General features: G+C 33.2%; 4 protein-coding genes, 1 long non-coding RNA gene and 2 other non-coding genes across 9 annotated transcripts; 3 read left to right on the top strand and 4 right to left on the bottom strand.

The window, feature by feature from the left end:
* LOC18585989 lies at positions 5595-6470 on the top strand. The gene is made up of 2 exons (XR_001929728.1): positions 5595-5819; positions 6010-6470. It is a non-coding gene; the product is annotated as an uncharacterized LOC18585989 (long non-coding RNA).
* Positions 10220-13585, top strand: LOC18585988 (GATA zinc finger domain-containing protein 8). 3 transcript variants are annotated; one of them, XM_007009094.2, is made up of 6 exons: positions 10220-11245; positions 12022-12109; positions 12356-12525; positions 12832-12907; positions 13012-13074; positions 13269-13585. In XM_007009094.2, exons 1-5 carry the CDS (start codon positions 11081-11083, stop codon positions 13026-13028), a joined length of 516 nt encoding a protein of 171 aa, XP_007009156.2. In that variant the 5' UTR covers positions 10220-11080; the 3' UTR covers positions 13029-13074; positions 13269-13585. The 3 variants fall into 3 exon arrangements, with proteins under 3 accessions (XP_007009156.2, XP_007009155.2, XP_017985130.1); XM_007009093.2 differs by having other exon boundaries at positions 10221-11245; positions 13283-13585; XM_018129641.1 differs by lacking the exon at positions 10220-11245 and adding an exon at positions 11384-11645 and having other exon boundaries at positions 13283-13583.
* Positions 13817-14590, bottom strand: LOC18585987. The gene is made up of 2 exons (XM_007009092.2): positions 14149-14590; positions 13817-14030 (listed from the first exon to the last, which is right to left on the bottom strand). Exons 1-2 carry the CDS (start codon positions 14474-14476, stop codon positions 14014-14016), a joined length of 345 nt encoding a protein of 114 aa, XP_007009154.1. The 5' UTR covers positions 14477-14590; the 3' UTR covers positions 13817-14013.
* Positions 15988-17476, bottom strand: LOC18585985. Its single transcript, XM_018129674.1, has 2 exons — positions 16333-17476; positions 15988-16231 (listed from the first exon to the last, which is right to left on the bottom strand). The coding sequence occupies exons 1-2, from the start codon at positions 16670-16672 to the stop codon at positions 16215-16217; spliced, it is 357 nt and encodes a 118-aa protein (XP_017985163.1). The 5' UTR covers positions 16673-17476; the 3' UTR covers positions 15988-16214.
* LOC108660424 lies at positions 17584-18582 on the bottom strand. Its single transcript, XM_018129672.1, has one exon. The coding sequence runs from the start codon at positions 18405-18407 to the stop codon at positions 17868-17870; it is 540 nt and encodes a 179-aa protein (XP_017985161.1). The 5' UTR covers positions 18408-18582; the 3' UTR covers positions 17584-17867.
* Positions 18644-18715, bottom strand: TRNAD-GUC. The gene has a single exon. It is a non-coding gene; the product is annotated as a tRNA-Asp (tRNA).
* Positions 20262-20333, top strand: TRNAP-AGG. Its single transcript has one exon. It is a non-coding gene; the product is annotated as a tRNA-Pro (tRNA).

Genomic DNA, 20348 nt, shown 5'->3' with positions numbered 1-20348 from the left:
TTTTTTATTTATTTATTTGTGTGCATTTGTGTGTATGAGTAGATAATTATAATGATGATTTTTTTTATAACTTAAATCTTTTGTTATTAGCTTTTGCATCATTGTATCATTGTTTCTAAGTAGTAATGGTGTTGATTTGAAAAAAAAAACAAAATTATTTTCAATAAGTGTGTTTGCATATGGAGAGTTTTAATAAAGAAGATTTAAGATTTTCATTCATGAAAAGGGTTAGCCCTTAGTGGTAACCCTTCGAGTGAGTACAAGCATTAAAGAGGCATATCTATAATGACGGCTCTGGCACAAAACAGAATCCCATACCAAGAGTTCTTTGCCAGCCTTCTATTCAAACCGATAGCCATGACGTAACTTTACGTTTCTCAAAGGGACCACACCCTTGCGATTCAACCTCCCAACCAATTAATACTCATTATACAAAGTCAGCCTTCCATTGTACGCCAAGCCAATTAATCCCTCCCTAACTGACAGAAACGTAAGAAATTTTGTCAACAACACCATGCCCCATGCTCTAACTGTTCTTACGGCTCAAGCAGAAAACATTAACATTCTTTCCACATTTAACCCCTCAACAGTCCTTGCCATTACCATGCAAGAACCCAATCACAATCAGCAAGCAAATTATGTGTAATAATCATCAGCAAACCTTAAAGGGACATGGAGGTCTCAAATGATAGCCAAGCCTCCTGAGCTGGTTTCTAAATCAACTATGCCGAGGTGTGTGTAGAGCATCAACTAATCACAGCCAAGGAGCATAAGCATTTTCTCTCTGGAAACCACTGTTTTAAATAATGGAAATTCCATTAGCTTGTTAGCATACATTTTAAACGTTTTACGTCTCATGAGACATGAGCCTTCATTAATTAAAGGATTGAAAGGTTTCTCAATCTCTCAACTCTCCTCCCTTTGTTTAGCATGGAAGATCTTAAGCTATATTCATCGGTCATTTACAAATTTCTTAAATGTTTGAAATTGGAATGTAACTTGTGTCTTATATTACAAATTTCTATAATAAGAAATGGTCATTTACCTATGGTAAAGGCAATGTTTCCTAAGCTAGTTTCTTTTTTTGATAGAATATAACATTTGTGCTCGAAAATCTCTTGCCTTTGTGTACAAGGGCGATTATCATATTTAAATTATAACATGTTTTCTTGCATACAAATTATCGAATAAATGATTAACGGATTTACACTTGTATCTTATTATAAAAAAACAGTTTAAACTTGAAAAAAAATGTATAAAGTACTATACATAAGCTCCCAAGAGGAGACATTACATGAAGCAAATAATTAATGAAAAGAGTGTCATTTGTGAATTTTACAGAACTTGAATTTCATCTCTGATACTACGTTAAATTTAGTGATTGATTATCTTGAATTTAAATCAATAGGAAATGATTCAATTATAATATTTAAATTCTAATAATTAATTAATTTTTTGATATCTAGATGAATTTACCTTCCATAAAAAGAGCGAAAATTAAATTCACAAATATGACAAGTTCCTATAGTTGACTTAATTATTATATATCTAACTAGAAAGATATATAGTTTGTGTATTTGGGTGGAGAAGGTGATGATTAATGAGAATCAATATTTACAAATTGACAATGAAATTAATTATTTTTCAAATCAGTTGACTTTCAAAATAAATATGGAAATAAGAAGCTGATAGGCTAATCAAAAATTTAAGATGGTGATGAAGATAATGTGACCATCAATTAATTTGTGACATATACATTGTAATTTTAATTCAATTATTGATTTATTTATATATGTGTTTTGCAATCGTTGAAGCTAAGTCAGAAATTAAGGAGGAGAGAAGATCAAACGAACCGGCCCTCTAATATAACAAAAAAAATTGAAAAGTCAAGACTTAAGAATAATTAATTTCTTGCATGCATCCTATCATTACATTTAATTGTTACATTAAATTTGAGAGGAAACATAGAAAAGAATTGCCAATCTTGGTAGGAGAAAAATCAAACATGAATAAAGAGAAAGAGGAGCGGAATTAAAAAAACTAAATCAACCTAAAGTGGCTTTACAGTATGAGACATATATAAGCCAATGCCCATTTTGGGCTTTGAACAAAGATCAGCTGGTTTGGCAATTCATCTAGCCCACATCCTATATGAAGAATCCACCAATATATATATATATGTGTGTGTGTGTGTGTGTGTGATCTAACACAAAGCGTAGCAAGAAATCCAAGAATTGAATCTAAACATGCAATAGTATTTTTTTTCCCTTTTTTCATAACTCAAATTTGGGGTTCAAGTCAAAGAATTAATATATATATACATATAATCTAACACAAAGCATAGCAAGAAATCCAAGAATTGAATGTAAACATGCAATAGTTTTTTTTTCCCTTTTTTCATAACTTAAATTTGGGTTCAAGTAAAAGAATTAATATATATATATATAATCTAACACAAAGCATAGCAAGAAATCCAAGAATTGAATCTAAACATGCAATAGTAATTTTTTTCCCTTTTTTCATAACTCAAATTTGGGTTCAAGTCAAAGAATATATATATATATAATCTAACACAAAGCATAGCAAGAAATCCAAGAATTGAATCTAAACATGCAATAGTATTTTTTTCCCCTTTTTCATAACTCAAATTTGGGTTCAAGTCAAAGAATTAATATATATATACATATAATCTAACACAAAGCATAGCAAGAAATCCAAGAATTGAATGTAAACATGCAATAGTTTTTTTTTCCCTTTTTTCATAACTTAAATTTGGGTTCAAGTAAAAGAATTAATATATATATATATAATCTAACACAAAGCATAGCAAGAAATCCAAGAATTGAATCTAAACATGCAATAGTAATTTTTTTCCCTTTTTTCATAACTCAAATTTGGGTTCAAGTCAAAGAATTAATATATATATAATCTAACACAAAGCATAGCAAGAAATCCAAGAATTGAATCTAAACATGCAATAGTATTTTATTCCCCTTTTTCATAACTCAAATTTGAGTTCAAGTCAAAGAATTAATATATATATAATCTAACACAAAGCATAGCAAGAAATCCAAGAATTGAATCTAAACATGCAATAGTATTTTTTTTCCCTTTTTTCATAACTCAAATTTGGGTTCAAGTCAAAGAATTAATATATATATACATATAATCTAACACAAAGCATAGCAAGAAATTCAAGAATTGAATCTAAACATGCAATAGTTTTTTTTCCCTTTTTTCATAACTCAAATTTAGGGTTCAAGTCAAAGAATAGAATAGAAGAATACAGACAAATATTTATTTTTCATGTCTGATTATCCATTGAAAATTAGAATAACCAATAACGACTATAATAAATTCTTCAAAAATTAAAAGCATACAGCAATTGCTATGACTATGCTTAACAGAAGCCGACAATTTATAAGAAGAATAATGGAGATTTCTTAAAAGTAATTTGAAGAAAACTTCCCATTTTCAACCTATGCAAAACTTTTAATCCTAGGCTTATAACTAATTGTTTAACATTATTGCTAGGCTAATTGACATTGTTCATTAATCCTAGTCATAGTCAAGGTTGCCAAGTATTTGAAATATTTTTTGGACGGTTGGAAGAAGGCATTGAGAATTTGAGTTGTGAGAGGAAAGATGCTGGAGAAAAAATAGACTAGACACTGATATATGAGGTTGAAAATGTTGCCATATCAGACAAAGATTAATCACTTTTTCTAAGTCATAACCCACAATAGATTCCATTATATCAATTCTTCTCATCTTCGTTCACCCTTATCTTTCATGGTCATGATTTTCAATTTTCTTTACCTCAATTAAACTTGGAAAATTTTTGGTAAGAGTGACGACTCTGAGTCTGATTCTCGAGCAATATTGTTTATTTTAATCGAAATTTTTATCATTTACTATCGTTTTCATGAAAAATTCGTCTTATCGTATTCCTGATGTAAGTTCTCAATAATCACGATGAAACGAAAAATCAATACTATTTAATACGCAAAATCAAAAAAATTAAATTATTTAAAAATTCTGCGATATTGATTTCACACTTAGTCGCGGTCCACACGTTTGATTCTAAAATTCTAGATACCCATAGCATACAAAGAAGCATTTATTTTGGGGTGACAATGTACCCCTTAAAAGAAGTCTTGGATTTCATTTGATGGAGAGGATAAGCAAGTCACCATTTCTACTTGACTAAAAGGAAATTCCCTGGAATTCTTTTTCCAAGTAGTTCTGGAAACCAATATAGCATGTGCCGAAAAGGTGTAATTCATTTTCTTTGTTCGAATAAATTAGTCAAATCTCTGCTGCCACTTTTGCAAGTTAATTGAATGTCTGTGATTCATTTTGCAAGTTCATTGAATTTTTCCTAGGATTTTCATTTCATTTTTTCTTACAATAGTGTAAAAAGTTTTGTATATTATGAAATTGAGTTGATATATGAGGTTTCTTTATATATATATATATGATATAGATTTGACCCGTTTGACACGTTCAACAAGATGATATGAAAATGATGTCGAAAATCATACTTTAAACTTAGGACCAATTAAGTGAAGATTTGCCAATACCCATGTGAACCAATATTTCAATGGAATATTTCATTTGTTTTCAACTATTAAAAAAATTAAAATTATTAATATTGACGGAATTCACCATTAAAATATTCAATCAATAATTTCTACGGTAATGGTTTCTTTCAATGGAAAATTTCGTCAAAACATTTAGTAGCAGTGGAATTTTTTTTGATGTCTAGAAAACTTCCAATCACATTTTTCCAATCGATAAATTCTGTTGAAAAATAGTAAAATTAGCATCCATTGAAATTTTTCAACGAAATCTTTCCTATGAAATATTTTCATTGGAAAAAACATAAATTTTTGTAATGTTTTTATGATAATGCATAAGGTACAATTTTCTCTCGTTGCTTAATTCAACCAATGGATTGGAAAAGAAAATCCACTTGAGGGTTTCTTCTCTAGAAGGTAATAAACACAAACTAAAGCACAAATGATTAAGTCTAACATTCCAATTAACCATCTTAATAACTAATGACATTGAAATCAAAGCTCATAGAAAACATAAGGTCAAAGAAGAATAATAGAAAAGGGTAAACCTTTTACACTATACTAACCTAAGCCAACTAAAACAAAAGGTAAAAAAAGTAAAATAAAAACCCCAAAAATCATTTTTTATCCGAAAATAAAATAAGATCGGACTCTCCAAAAATTGGTAAGTTGAAAATGTTGAATCGTTGATGATAAATTTGGTTCAAAGTTTTGAACAGATATTTAATTTTGTTTTGATCGAAGTAATTGAATTTAACTTTTTAAATTTTTCAAAAAACTATAAGATGATGTCATTTTCGTAAAAGATAATGTGGAATCAAATTATTTAAATAAAGGTGTGAAAATTTGATTAAATTATTTGAAGCAAACTTTCTCTTTTTGTGTGGACCGTCTCCTTCCAAAAATTTTCTAATTATTGAGATCCATTCACACTTATGCCCTACGCTAGAGAGACTTTGAGGCAAATTGAAAACGCGTGGCACGTTGGATATCTTTAGTTCTTCAAGATCTACCACCCAATCTTTGGTTATAAAAGAGCTGCCATTGCATGATCAATTGAAAAACACCCCCCACTCTTATTACAAGCTTTCTTTAATTATCAAAGCATTGACATTTCGTCCAATTTCCCAGCTTTGGCTATGGCTAAAAATTTTGGGTTCTTCGTCTTGCTCTTCATGATCCTTGTACTGTCTCGGAACTTCATAAATGTTGAGAGTAGGGTTCTCAAACGCGTTCGAGGTTAGTATTCAATCTCTTTCTACTCGTTTTCTTTTATATATATATATATATATATATATATATATATATGTATTGTTAGNTATATATGCATATGTATGTGTGTTAGATTCAAAATAAAAGATTAATTTACTCTCTTGAAATGAGATTATACATGAACTTTGATCGATTTTCCATGATGGAATATATGTAGGGTATGCAAATTTTGCCACCTTGGGAGTTGTATGCAAGTGCTGTGATGGTGAAGGAGGTGAATGCAAGAGCTCATGGAATGCCTCTCATTCTTGCCCAAAGATTCAATGCCTTCCATGGAAATACCAGCTCTGATCTTATGAATAATAGGATTCCATGGTTTTCTGTATTAACCTTTTCTCTTATGCTTAATTATATATATATATATAGATATTAAGGTAGCTTGATTATCTACTTTCAGCTGACAAATTGAAAATATATATATAGTTCATTTAAGACAAAATAAGTAGATTTGACAATAGAGAATTAATGGATTTTGCTTTTATTCATGTGTAACTTTGATAAACATGAAGCACAAATCTCTTCTGTCAAATTAAACCAGAATGAGATGAACCCATGCATCACCTTTTTGCTTTTCTTAGATTAGATTGCTTCTTTGCAAATCAATTATGATTAAGAGAATCTTATCCTTTGGTCAAATTTATTGATGTCATCATAAGTTTTTTGTCATTTTCGCAAAAAATCTTAAATAACACCACGGATGCGATTTTTAATGAAATATCTCAAACTTTTAATTAAAAAAATTATGATTAAGAGAAAAGGAAATGCAGTACATTATTAATTTTTTGATTGAGACGTTTAAACTAAAAAATTCACCTACAAAATGTTTGTAATTAGCTTATTAAATCCAGTAATCAATTTGGTAACACATAACATATATATTAATCCCATAAAAAGTTATACATTCAAGTTAATAAATATATCTAATTTAATTATTGAGAATTATGTATTACAGTTAAACTTCAGTTAATTATGAAATTCTATCATTAGTTCCTTAATTTTTATGTCATTAAATCTCATATATTTTTTTCCTTTTTAAGTTTATATTAAATAAGTTTCTATTTAAAAATTAATATAAATAATATAAAATTTTATCTAATATAAAAGTATTAATTTACATAAAACTTCAAATCATTAATTATAAGTTTTGCAAATTGTTTATTATTCCGTATCTTTTCATTGTAATAACAAATGTTCTATTCTTTTACTTTAAATAAAATTGTGAAGAAAAAAAAATCTGAAAACCCAATTCTTTGAATAAAAAGATATATACAATATACTGTTAATCTATAATATTCAAGTGCAATATGCCAACATCGTCGAGGGTTAAATCTTTGAAAATATCTATTCTTAAAATGACATTTTTTTTCCACATCCATACTCTTTATTTTTAACCCTTCATGTAAGTATAAATGGATATAAAATTTGACCTTTTATTACGCACAACTTAAATAATAAATTATATATATGTATTTGTATGTGTACGTGCATGTACTCTTTTATAGAAATACACTACCAAAGAGCAAAGGCCCCAGAAAGTCTATTTAATTTACCCGCTTATAATATATATATGGAAAAAGGATAGGCCCCATGAAAATTACTTAAAATGCAAGGCAAATTGTCTGAGATTCTGACAATCTAAAGAATGTTCTTCACTTGTTGCAATTTGACTAGTGGATCAAATTCCTTTGTGGAGTTATGAAATTCTAACCACAATTTCCATATAAATTGGTATGTAGACCAATGGAAAGAGTGAATTTGGAATCCAAAAAAAGCTGGAAAATTAATTACAACCAATTTATTCTCCTAGTTATTCATTCAAACTTATGAAACTCATAAATTTTTTTTTTTTACAAATATCACAATAATATCAATTTTTAAAAAGGCTTTGATATCATTTATCAAAGAATTTGAATATTTTCTCAAGGTTGTTTTTTTGTTTTTATGAAATTATTTATATAAATAAAAATTACAATAATAATGAAACATTAGTGGAGAATACATAGAATCACAAAGAAATATTGTTTGAACATTTTAAGTCAAAGAAAATTATTATGCTTTTGAAAGTTGTATAAAGTTTTGCAATTATTAAGAGGATGTGGCATCAATGACATCACATTTTGCTTGAATATTAAGGGAATCATTTCCCATTTTTAGTTTGCAAGGAAATTCATGTGTCTTCTCCTTTTTTAGTAATTGATGATTAATGCAAAGAAAAATTCCAGTCAATAATATTCCTATATATTTCTCAATATATATAAGGCTTGTGGTTCATTAACCATGAATATTGAATTTTATATTAGCATACTATATTAAGTGTAAATTATTAAATAAATACGTGCTCATTTTTTAATAATATTTAAGTTAATATAATATTATATCAAATTGAGTCTTCGAGTAATTTACTTTTTAATTATTTTCTTTTCGCAACGTTCTTATCTTTAACGAGATACCCTAAGTAAGTACTTATTATTTTTAACTTAAGAATATTGAATTCAAATCTTAAAAATGAAAAAAATGAAGGAAATCGATGAGATGGAAAACGATTATCTCTTGTCTGGTAACTTTATGTCATACTTTTGTCAATCAAATATAAAAAAAAAAAAGTTTGAAGAGAATGATAACACAATAACAGGGATGCATGATGTGCCACCTAGCGAACTCTCGTTGAATATAATTGCCCATTGTATGTGGACGAGGTGAACCTAGCTAGCCCCCTCCTAGGATCCAAAATTCATGACAAGCAATTATTGTTCCTTACAAGTAAAATTAAGGGAGTGAGGAAAGTCTCCCTGCAGAAAAGAATATGATCCTGTATATGACTTCAACAAGTACATCTTTTCAAGCTTCATCTGGTGTTAGCAAGAGCTTGGGGGCGAATAATAGAATTTCCAAGTATCAATGCATTTGCTAATGAACTTCTTGGAAAAGTGAAATGGATAGGAAAGAGAGAGAGAGAGAGAGAGAGAGAGAGAGCAGGGGGGGCTAGGCATATGCTGTCAAACAAAAACCCAATGGTGTAGCATGTAGTAAAAAGTTTAACTTCTCTGCACTTGGAAATTGGCACATACATGAAGGAAAGAAAGAAAGGAAAAAGGGTTTCATTCTTAAGCACTTATCCATAGCTATCCAAAAAGAACCTAAAAGGAAATGATATCAAAGAAATTCCCGAACTACCAGATCATCATCCTAAGGTATATAAATCATTTATGCTTTGCATATCTCTTTGTTAATATTATCGAATAACAACTTTAGAAAATATTAGTATAAGTTCTTATAAAAGTATTAACACAATTTCCCGAAAAAACTTTTTACGGTTAAACTTTAAGACTCAATCTTAAAAGTTTCAAATTCGAATTTTGAAATTTCGTCTTTATTTTTTATTTTAAAAGTTTCGAATTCGAATCTTGAAATTACATCCTTATTGCTTTTCACTGTACATGATATGACTTGATTAAAGAGTCCCTTATTAATCATCATATTTGTTAAGTAGTAATATAAGATTTGATGGCTTAAGAACCTTATCCAGAAATCATGTTTATCTAAATTCAAGTATAAAATGTTCTTTGTCAACTTCTAAAATGCCAGAGATATGTATGAAAACCAGGTAATCAGTTTAGCCTTTGGGATGATCAAGATTAGGAGAGGGTTGAGAGAGTTATCTTGATTCCTCCAATGACAAGTTTTGAATAGATCTTTACAGCTCTTGTGCTAACCATGAATCCACACAGCTTAGCTAGGGTTTGATGAGATTAAAGGAAAAGATGTGGCAACTAATCATTGCTATTGCCATGATGAGATGCTAATTAATTAATTAATTAAATGTCATTATCTAATCCCCAACCTCTCTCTCCCTCCCTATGGTCCCCTTTTGTTTTCTCTTTTTGGTATTATCCAAGTAAATTACAACTCTCTGGAATCTTTTCTATTTTCAGTTAAACATTGTCCGACTTGAAAAATAATATGCTAAATCATTGTAGCTTTAGCTAAGAAATCTAATTTACTGTTTTATATAACAAATGGACTATTATCTTATACATACAAATTTTAAATATACTCCATTGGAGTATGATAAATTCCGACACGTAGAGTAACCTTAAATGTTTTCGATTTTAATAAAAATTGAATAATGTTTTCAATTTTTACAAAACCGTTTATATGATGAACACGTAATTAAATAATTATTTTACAAAAAAATATCGAAATAAATATATACCAATCTTTTAAACTCATTTATCAAATTGATGTATTAAATAATGATATTCGAGAATAAATTAAACTTCTATTAAGATTCGATTGTAACCTTTTTTTATCACATTTTGATTTTCCCAATATCAAAATGATATCTCTACAAGTTGAAAGACAATAAAAGAATGTCACACACCTTCTCAATCTTGTCTTCAAGAAACATATATTCGGTCCTTGATTCTTCAAAGATTTGTAAAGAAGATAGATTGCTCTAATACCTTTCATTGCATGGCATAATGGTATCTTCAAATGATTCTGCTGATCAGAGGGGGATGATGAAAACTCCTTCCAAAGAGTCAACTGTTTATTATGTAAAAATGGCATATCTCACACCTTCAACTTGAGACCCAGCAACCTTATCCAGTAATTCTATCACACATGATGAAACACCAACAGCTAAGAGTCTTCTGCTTAACTCTAAATTGTTTCTTTTTTGTTTATGGGGTTTTCACAAAGGTCAAAGATATACCCAAAGGGGACACATGGCACGCAAGTGTTGGGTTTAGGCAAGAATGTCCACTTGGGAGTTGATTGATGCCCCCAGGTGTCAAAAACCAGACAGAGAATGAATGTATTCACATGGGGTTTTCTTTAGCCTTTGGCTTCCTCCAAAATCCATATGGGTGGGGGTCGAAGTTGAAGTTAAAGCCTTTTTTTGGGGCTTATAAATAGCTTAGACGGTTTGCCAACGATATCTGTGCATCCGCAGTCTTCACGTGCTCTCTCTCTTTCTTTCTCTCTCTAACTCTGCTTTGCCCCTTGCATTTCCTGCTGTATCCTGCCTTCTTTATTCGTTATCTGTTTGCTTTGTTATTTTTTTCTTCTTTCCTGAAAGACAAATCTTATCCACTGCCAGCCTCCTTTTGTTTTCTTTTGTTTGGTCTCTTTTTTTGAGGGTAGTTTCCTGTTAAAGAGATATATATCTATCAAAGAGTAGTTTTGTTCGTTGGTTGACAAAGAAAGCTCTTTTAAGTTAAAAGAGTATGGAAAACAAAAGCCAAGTGTGTGGTTCTTCTTCCTCTTCTTCTTCTTCATTATCATCATCATCATCATCTGTTTCTTTCGATCATCTCTTTGGTCCCAAGGACTCTTCTTCTTCATCCTCCACAAGTGGGATTTTTGGGACTATTTTCCCTCCCCCATCAACGGTAAACATTCCTTTTGCTTCAACAAGTTCACTCTCCTGATCTTTTTCTCTCCTCTCTTTTTTTCCATAAATGATTCAACTTTGCTAAAGTTTTGATGGTTTAGAATGAAAAGAAAAAAGTACCGTTTTCTCTTTAGGCAACTATTTACTAATATGTGAAATTTGATATAGGGAGGTAATGCTTGATTGGAAGTTAAGAAGTTGATACATAAAGGACAAAGATGGTTTATTGCCTATAGTTTGTTTGTTTATTTGTTTCTTGTTTCCAACTTCATGACGGAATTGGATTGGACTTGGTTTTAAATGTATGATGATGATAAAAAGTTGATGGGATTTATTTTAGTGAATGATTCTTAAAATGATGCAGGGAAGCTGTACATAACACTAAGCCCGTACATCAGGTGCTTGTTGTACCCTTATTTATGCTATATTCACTTGGTCGGTTGATTCTAGCTAGTGGAGTACTCATTTTTTTCTTTTGAATATTTTACTTTGCTAAGTGATTTGCATCAATGGATATAGGAAGTGAAGGATAAGAAACAAATGGTAGGCTGATCTGTATATTCCAATACTAACTAGGTAGTGCTTTTGGATTAGAATGTGAGAGAAAGTTGCCTATGGACTTTGCAATGGAACCTTACCTTGGAGACTCCTTACTATGCATGGCTTCTTTTTGTTGTGATTTTCCTTCTTTTATGTTCTAATGTTTATTAATTTTTCTGGTCATTTTTACATGTATTGCTGCAAAGGTCTAAATTGTTCACTTTCTTATTTCAGGTGCTAGGGAGGGACTCCAGTCACTCTGGAATGATGGGATCATGGAATAATCAGGGTTTGCCCCATCATGGCAAATATGGAAACCCAGGTTTGTCGGCCCTTGTTTGTACCAATGTTGTTAATTATTTAACTTTGTCATTGACTTTTCTGCTGGTTCTTGGATGGATTTGCAGGAAATGTTGAGTTTTTTGATATAAAACAAAACCATATATTTGGAGTCAAATTACTGATGATAGGTCTCAGGCCAGCTTTTACTGGATTCTCAAGTAACTGATGGCATGAGAAAGATGAATATTAGCATATGTAATGTGAACCTTGCACATGTTTGTTTCAGATCATTCCACTGATAGCAAGGGAAGGAGCAGTTGCACAACTCACAAAGACAAGAGTTCATCCATTTATCAGAATGAAACAGTGGAACCTTGCTATTTCAGCTCATCAATTTACTATGGAGGACAAGAAAACTATTCTCCAAGGAAGAATACCAATGAGCCTCAACATTATGTATGTATAACACACATCACAATACTACTTAACTGATACACCTTTCTCTGTGCCACCCTGTGAGAATATTGTCTGTTTTCTGAGGGCATATAGGTCCTTCATCTTGCTGCGCTTTTTCCTTTTCCCTTCGCAATTGAACAAATTTAAGGCGCACGACGATTCAAACCTTAGATTTTAACCTTCCCCTAGACCATTTAATTTTCTTCCTAGTCTCCAAGCAATTTTTTGTTTTATGTTTCTTTAGAGGACTCCCCTTTATGCTAATTAGCAGGGCTTTCTCTGTTCTTTTTGCTTTTGTTTTGACAGTTCAAAAAGGATGGGGAAGATGATGATCCCAATGGGAACAATTCTAGTGGTGCTTCAAGAGGGAACTGGTGGCAGGGTATGCAAAGCAGTGGATTTTTGAAGATAAATCAAATACCCTTCATTGTCTTTATACATCACAGTATTAAACAGTCTTTAACCGATTATTCTTTGTTTGTGCAGGCTCACTTTATTACTAACATCTCAATCCAAAATAATGCAAATTTGCCATCCCAATACTCTAAGGTATATATTAAGAATTCCCTGACGGATTTCTTTTTCCTTTATCTGTATATGCACCCTTCTGTTATGGATTTTTAGTTCATTTACATTTACCACTTCGAAAATTTATTCATAGAGTACTATTCATGTAGCCTAGCATACTTTCATTGTTCTTTGCATATTTCCTTTGATCCAGCTGATTGAAACTATGTTTCAAGGACTATTTTTGCAGGAATACTGGCAGTATGATCAATCTTTACACTATGGAAATAAGCTGGTAGACAGCTAGCCGTACGGTAGAAGCATGTAGAGCATAATACAGCTTAGGACTTGAGGCTGAATGTTGTGGTTCTTTTTGTCCCAACTCTTCCACTTTGAGCCAGTCTCACCTGCAAGCTAATATGTTTAGGGCAGTTTGCGGAACCTTGTATTATACGTTTCTTTTGCTTGACTAGTCTAGTCTCCATGTACTGAACTATTCTCTCTTGGGATTTTTACCCACAAGCAAATCAATTAGTATAACTATTGACATATACGTCCTGCCCCTGTCTCAAAATGGATTCCACTTTCAAGATTAGATTCATTTTAGGCTGTCTTGTATACAATGAATGATCACAAACTTAAACCAATTTAAAGAACAGGAAAGTCACCTGATTGGATACCAGATTCCATAATTCTGGTCTATTTTATAGAGGAATCAAGCAAGCTAAGGGTCCCACTCTGCAACTTCTAATAAGGATGACATTTTATGGGGGAGAAAGGTTTCTGAGAACTGAGCAATAAGAAAAATGTTATAGAAAGATAACTAAACACAAGCTTTTTATTTATCATTCAAATAGCCAGATGTCACGGTCAATTCATCAGCTAGATGAACTAGTTAAAGAAAAGCATAAAATCCAGCACACAGGGTACTTCTAATGTTAGGCACACAGCACCGGGAACCATGACTTGGGTCCTTCATGTTCAAGGCAAAGTGTAATCTGCAAAAACATCAGAAGCAGAAAAATGAGAATTAACCTTGTAGAGATCTTATAAAGCAGAGGACAAATGTGTAAAGAAAACTGTGATCAATCCTATGCAAATAAAACATATATGTACCTCCACATTTGTAACCCACAGGACGATCAGGAATGTTGCAGCGTTTAGGAATGGTGACAGCAATTTCTGGCTTGACTCCAGAACTCTTAGCTGTGTTAGAAAGCATAACAGCACAGAGGCATCTTGGATTCTGGCCCATTTTCTTCACCTGCTGGCAGCAACTGTCAGACACTTGAGCATTCGAATCCTGTGCTGCCATTGCACAAGGAGCCAACTTCCAGGCTTCCCTGTCAGGGGATGATCTCCCACACTCACCAGCACCTTCTGCTATATTGAGCACAGCAATGCCCAGAATAGCAACAAACACCAGAAAGCAGATGTACTTCATTTTTTTTTTTTTCTTCAATATTGCAATGCATAAACACTTCTCAACTTCAAAATTTATAGTGAAACAAGAAGCTCAAAAAGGTTTCTTTAAGGGTAATACATGTGAAACCCACAAATCATAGTGGAGGTAGCACTAGACAAAAGCGTTTTGTTTATTGCAGCACCTACTACTCCAAAGACATGTATTTTGGGAATTACCTGGCTATTTTAAGCCAATGGCGGTTAGTGCTGGCTAAAGTCATTACTGTAATTCCACTACTTCTTTATCCTGAAGGGGCAAGAAAGAAATCTTTTTCATGAGCAGCTGCCAGCATAGCATCTAACAAGTTCAAAACCTACCAACATATCCATTACACCCTCTTTCTCTAGAGTCTAGAAACTCCAATTTCCTCATTAACAACATAATTGAAACCCCAATTTCAGTTGAAACATATGTACAAAATACAAATCTTCTTGTCTTTAACTTGAAGAGAAGTGGGAATCAGAGCACCAGTGTTCCTCTTATTAGCTTAGTGAGGAGTGTATGGACTGTCAACAGTAACAATTACCCGGGGATGATGCTATCTCCAGTGCAATGAGAACTAAAAAAGGTTGCTTGCTTGTAGAAAAATTCTACTAAGTGACAAAAGATAGGTATTATCAGCACAAATGTGAGTGTGTCACAAACGAAGGCAATCAGAACATTTATCTGGGGATCAGACAGCTTTACGACATCTTGGACTCCTTTTCTCTTTTCCTATCGGCTCATCCTCATCTCTTTTTTATTTTTTTAATGTTATATTTCTACCAATGGGGGCCCTATTAAAGCATCCACAGCTAGCTTTCTCACCAATCTAGTACAAGTCTGCAACTCCCTTGTTGGCAGGTTCTCCTGCTGTTTCGCCAACAGCTGTTTAACCACTGTTGACAAGCAAAAAACCCAGTAAATTATGAATGACCCACTTGCATCATTCACCTTCATGCTAGGACTAGGCCTTGTCTACTCTATTTGCAGAATCACCAGCTGTTCTCCTCTTACAAGTTGCAAGTCATATCGTTCAGAATCTGATAACTTTGGCTAAAAACTGTATATTCCCACACTGTCACCAACCATTGCTTTAACTGCTTCTTTGTTGCTTTTATCCTGTCTTGTCTCTTCTAGTTTGAATGAAATCTCTACCATTTTTTTTAGTGGGTATCTTCAAGGTAGATAATAGGGAAGGAAGATAACCCTGGAGCAAGATTTTCAGTTTGGAAAAGGCCCCTGGAGCTGAACAACTAAGTGCTTTTAGCTTATCCAATTGTTTCAGCATAAAAAAAAAAGAAAGTTGGGTGTGATAGTTCTTAGAAGCTGTGATGTTCACCCACAGAATAGGAAAGAACGGAGAAAGCATAACATTTTCCCCCTGTCCACCCAATTTCATTCACTTGAAACATGAAATTATCCTTCAAGAATGGTATCAGTTAGATCTTTCAACTCAAGTGATCCTCTCCATTACTGAGAAAAAGGTTGTTTGAGCAACAAGATACAAATGCTTCTGAAAGATTACTGAACTTTTATTTAATATTCAAAAGCAACAACTACAATTTCATTTGTTATTCAAAGATACAACAGCAGTTTTATTTATTACTTAAAAGGCTGGATGTCACAGTGAAACTGGTCAACTGGATTGACTAGCAACAAGGACAAAATCCGCACACTGATACTGCTAACACCGAGTAGTTTAGTACAGGAAGAAGAACCATGAGAGTCTTCACGCTTAAACCAGTGGGAAAGCTGCAAGAGATAAACAATAGCCTCATGAGATGCTAGAAGGCAAAATGACTACCACTAGAACCATTATATGAGAGTAAAGTAGAATAATATGTAAATTCTACCTCCACACTTGTGACCCACGGGACGAACAGGAATGTTGCAGCGTTTGGGAATGGTGACAGCAACTTCTGGATTGACTCCAGCACTCCTAGCTGTATGAGAAAACATAATAGCACACAGGCAGTCAGGATTCTTGAGCTTTTTCTCCATGACAGTGCAGCAACGCTTAGAAACTGGAGCTTCCAAATATTGAGCTGCCTTCGTACAAGGAGCCAGCTTCTCAGCTTCCTTCTCGATGTCATGTTTCCCACATGGGCCATATCCATCTACTCCATTGAACCCAGCAATGCTCAAAATCACAAGAAACACTACAACACAGGTGTACTTCATTGGAGCTCCCATTTCTTCAATGCAATTCAGGGACACTTCTGAACAACTTAAACTGAAACAATGACACTTCTCGATGACTTATACTGAAACAATGACACTTCTGAACAATTTATACTGAAACAAATAGATAAAAAATAGCCAAATACAAGTGAAGTCAATCAATTACAATGGACATAGAACTTAAGAAAAGTCTTTGTCAGCAGTTAGCCCTAATATTCCAGAACATTGATTCAGAGTTAACCTGACTATCAAGTCATATATTACACCTTGTTTCACTGGACTCTCTTTCCCCTAACTTTATGAAAACCATCCAAGGTTTAAACATTCATGCAAACCAGAATCATGCAGCACAAGCCAAAGTAAATACAGCAATAAAATAGTAATGGAAACAACTGAAAGAAGGTATAATTTCAAGCCAACCAACCAGAGTTAGCTTATAAAAAAAAAACCTAGTCTAGCAATTTACTATATTACCTACTTCTCGTCTGCCTTCACAGCATCTTTGTGGGCTGATAAGCTTGTGGTTTTCGTTTTTCTATATGTAGTTGTGTTTTTACTGTGGGTCTTCAGCTAAAAACGCATTAAGGCAAACCAGAGTCAATCTTCAAGACATCAATGCCCTTTGAAATCTCAATCAGCAACTCAGTTCCCTGTTTATCTATCCATTGAAATACAAACTCTAGCAATTTTCCAAACACTACTCTTCTGAAACCTGGAGCTAATCTCAACCCTACTTGATACCAAAACTGATACAACAATAATAAAAACAAAATCAAAAGCCCAAGTGAAAAGTTACAGAATCAAACAACACTTTCACTGTTTCAACTTTCCCTTTGTTTCATCATAATACCACACCTATATCATACAAGAAAAATATACATAGAAGTAATCAATAACCCAAATTAAAACATCAACAACATTCAAGTTCGAATCTTTATAGCCTTGTTCCATTATAATTCCATTCCACCTTAGATCAAACAACAAAAAGCACCCAGAAACATTAAAATTCCAAAAATCCAAGATAAAAAAAGATCAACATTCTCAAATTTTAAACTTTTTTTTCTCCTTGATTCAGTATAATACCACCTAGATCATACAACAAACAGCCACAAATACCTAAGAAACCACCCAACAGTCTCAAAGTTCAGTCTTTTCCCTTCATTCTGCTATAATTCCACCTACATAATACAACAAGAAAGTACAAACCTTAACGAGTAAAAGCATAAAGCCCAACACAAACATAGATCAAAAGAGCAAGCGGGACCAAGATCACAAGAGGAACAACCGCCGCAAGCGCATGTCCACTCCCACAAGCCAAAGTCCCAACCTTAATCTGAACAACATTAACCAAAGCCAACATCAAAAACACACATCCAGCCACCGACCCAGCACCCGAAACCAACATCCCGACACGAAGCAACGACTTATTAACATCAACGTGTTCCAAAAACTCAGCTCCTCGGAAGTTAATGTGGATGTTCAAAGCATGGGACTTGGAGATCTTGATAGCTTGCTTGAGAGCTAAAGCGACGAGGCTGGAGAAGAGGAAGGAGCTGAAGGAGTAGACGTGGAACTTTATCAAGTCTTCAGCGATTCTCAAGTTCGGGAAACATGGGCTGCCTGGGTTGACGAGGGTGTTGCTGGAATCGTAAGGGTTCCAGGTTAGGCCGATGAAGACCGCTAAAGTGAAGAGGGAGTTCACGTTCACGACGCTGTCCAAGGCGGTGACGTGGATGCTGGTTGTCATGATCGGACGGGTGGGAGAGTTTCAGTAGTAAGATCAGACGGCGGAGATCTCTTTGTCTCTGTTACGGTGACTGTTGCGTTTTAGCTCGCATTGTTTAGTTCAAGGTTGTTGGAATTTTATGGCCTTTTTTTTCCCGTAAAATGTGTCAAAAAAGAAAAAGAAAGTGTTGAGTAAGGAAGAAGAAAGGTTTTCCCTTTTTCTTTTTCGAAGGAAGCTTTTAGGTAGAAAAAAGATGCCGCCGTTGCCGGGGATCGAACCCGGGTCACCCGCGTGACAGGCGGGAATACTCACCACTATACTACAACGACCTTGCTATCGAAGTGTTAAATTGTTTGTTCTTCAATTGATTTAGAGTGTTGTGTTTTGTTCGATGTTAACTTGAAATGGATGCTTTGTTATGTTTCTTCTTGTTGGGTATGTTCTCAACCTACTCGACAATAGTGGTTCATAAAAACATATTTTGTATGGATTTTATGTTCTTTCAATCTATTTTTATCAAATGTCATGGTATCATATTTTTAGTTGTCAAGAGATCCTTTTAGTAAGAAGAGGAGTAATGTTGCAACAACTGAAATGAGATGTGCTAGAAGCAACTGAAAGGAAAAGAAAGAATGTTATTTGAGTACTTATGGTAAGATGTGAGGGATACAAATTAGCAGAGTTCAGCATCGGTCGGTGTGATCGATTTAAATCACGGAGGAGGTCGCATTTGACCAAGTCGACCAGGCCACTAACTGATGCAAATAAGAAAATTGACCAAACTATGATTGACTACAACGATTGGCTATGCGATCAGTTAGATGAGGGAGGAACGAAGTTTAGGAAGGTTGTTAGGCGTTGGCTGGTGACGATCGAGCCTATCAACTGCCCAAGCCACTACCCTCAACCGACACATCAACAAGAGTCGATTAACTAAACTGTTTTCAATCAAAAAGCATCAGTTGGGAATAAAATGAAAAAAGCTAAATTAAAAAGAAAATATTTGAGAATAGCTTAGAGAGAGAGAGAGCTTGAGAGAATATCTCAAAGAAAAAGTCTATTGAATTTCTAGTGTCCTTAATGAATTGTCAAGGCTCTTATGGATTACCAAGCAGAAGCGGTTTCTTAGAAGCAATTGACGAGAAAGTATTTGGTAGACATCATGGGAAAAACACGTATGAAAAGAACACATTCATCATAGGGAGAATAGCTCATTAGGGAAAGAACACATAAATTATGGAACAACACATTTATCATGAGAATAACGCATGAACTTACTATGCATATTGACTAGTTGGAGAGAGTTTTGGTCTAACAATATAGTGGAGTTTAGTCAGGAAGACCTCTAAACTACCTTCACACTTAGTCATCAAATCAATTTCTCTATAACATTTTAACAATGAAATTAACCCATAAACCTTACTACTTGTTCTGTCTTATTTTCGCTTCTATTCATATGATATAATTGTTCTACTCTTTCTATGATTCTCATTACTGTATGTATGTTGTTATACTTGTTATATAACAATTCTTAAAACAATAAATTTATAACAAAATCAAGCATCTAAAATAGTCTTGTAAGTCTAAATTTTGATTCTCTACCTCAATTTACATTTGTATAAATAGTTGTGATCATCATAACCAATGCTTCCTATTTCTTTTTTTGACATTTACTAAATTCATCAATGTTATGTTGGATATTTCATCTTTTAGTTGTTGGAAGATCTAAATGCATTTGTTTGTACTAGTAGTTTATTCATGGAAATGCTTAACTGAAGTGTCATATTGAAGCTGCCTCCTAGCATGCCCTTCTCCTTGGATGTTCTGCAACCTTTCCAGTGTATCAATACTCTCTTTCTACTTTTGAACCAATAAGGGCATTTGGTCTAGTGGTATGATTCTCGCTTAGGGTGCGAGAGGTCCTGAGTTCAATTCTCGGAATGCCCCATAAGTTTTTATTTT

The sequence above is a fragment of the Theobroma cacao genome, chromosome 10 (assembly GCF_000208745.1).
Source record: "Theobroma cacao cultivar B97-61/B2 chromosome 10, Criollo_cocoa_genome_V2, whole genome shotgun sequence".
Classification (NCBI taxonomy): domain Eukaryota; kingdom Viridiplantae; phylum Streptophyta; class Magnoliopsida; order Malvales; family Malvaceae; genus Theobroma; species Theobroma cacao.
This window is presented reverse-complemented; position numbering and strand designations above follow the sequence as displayed.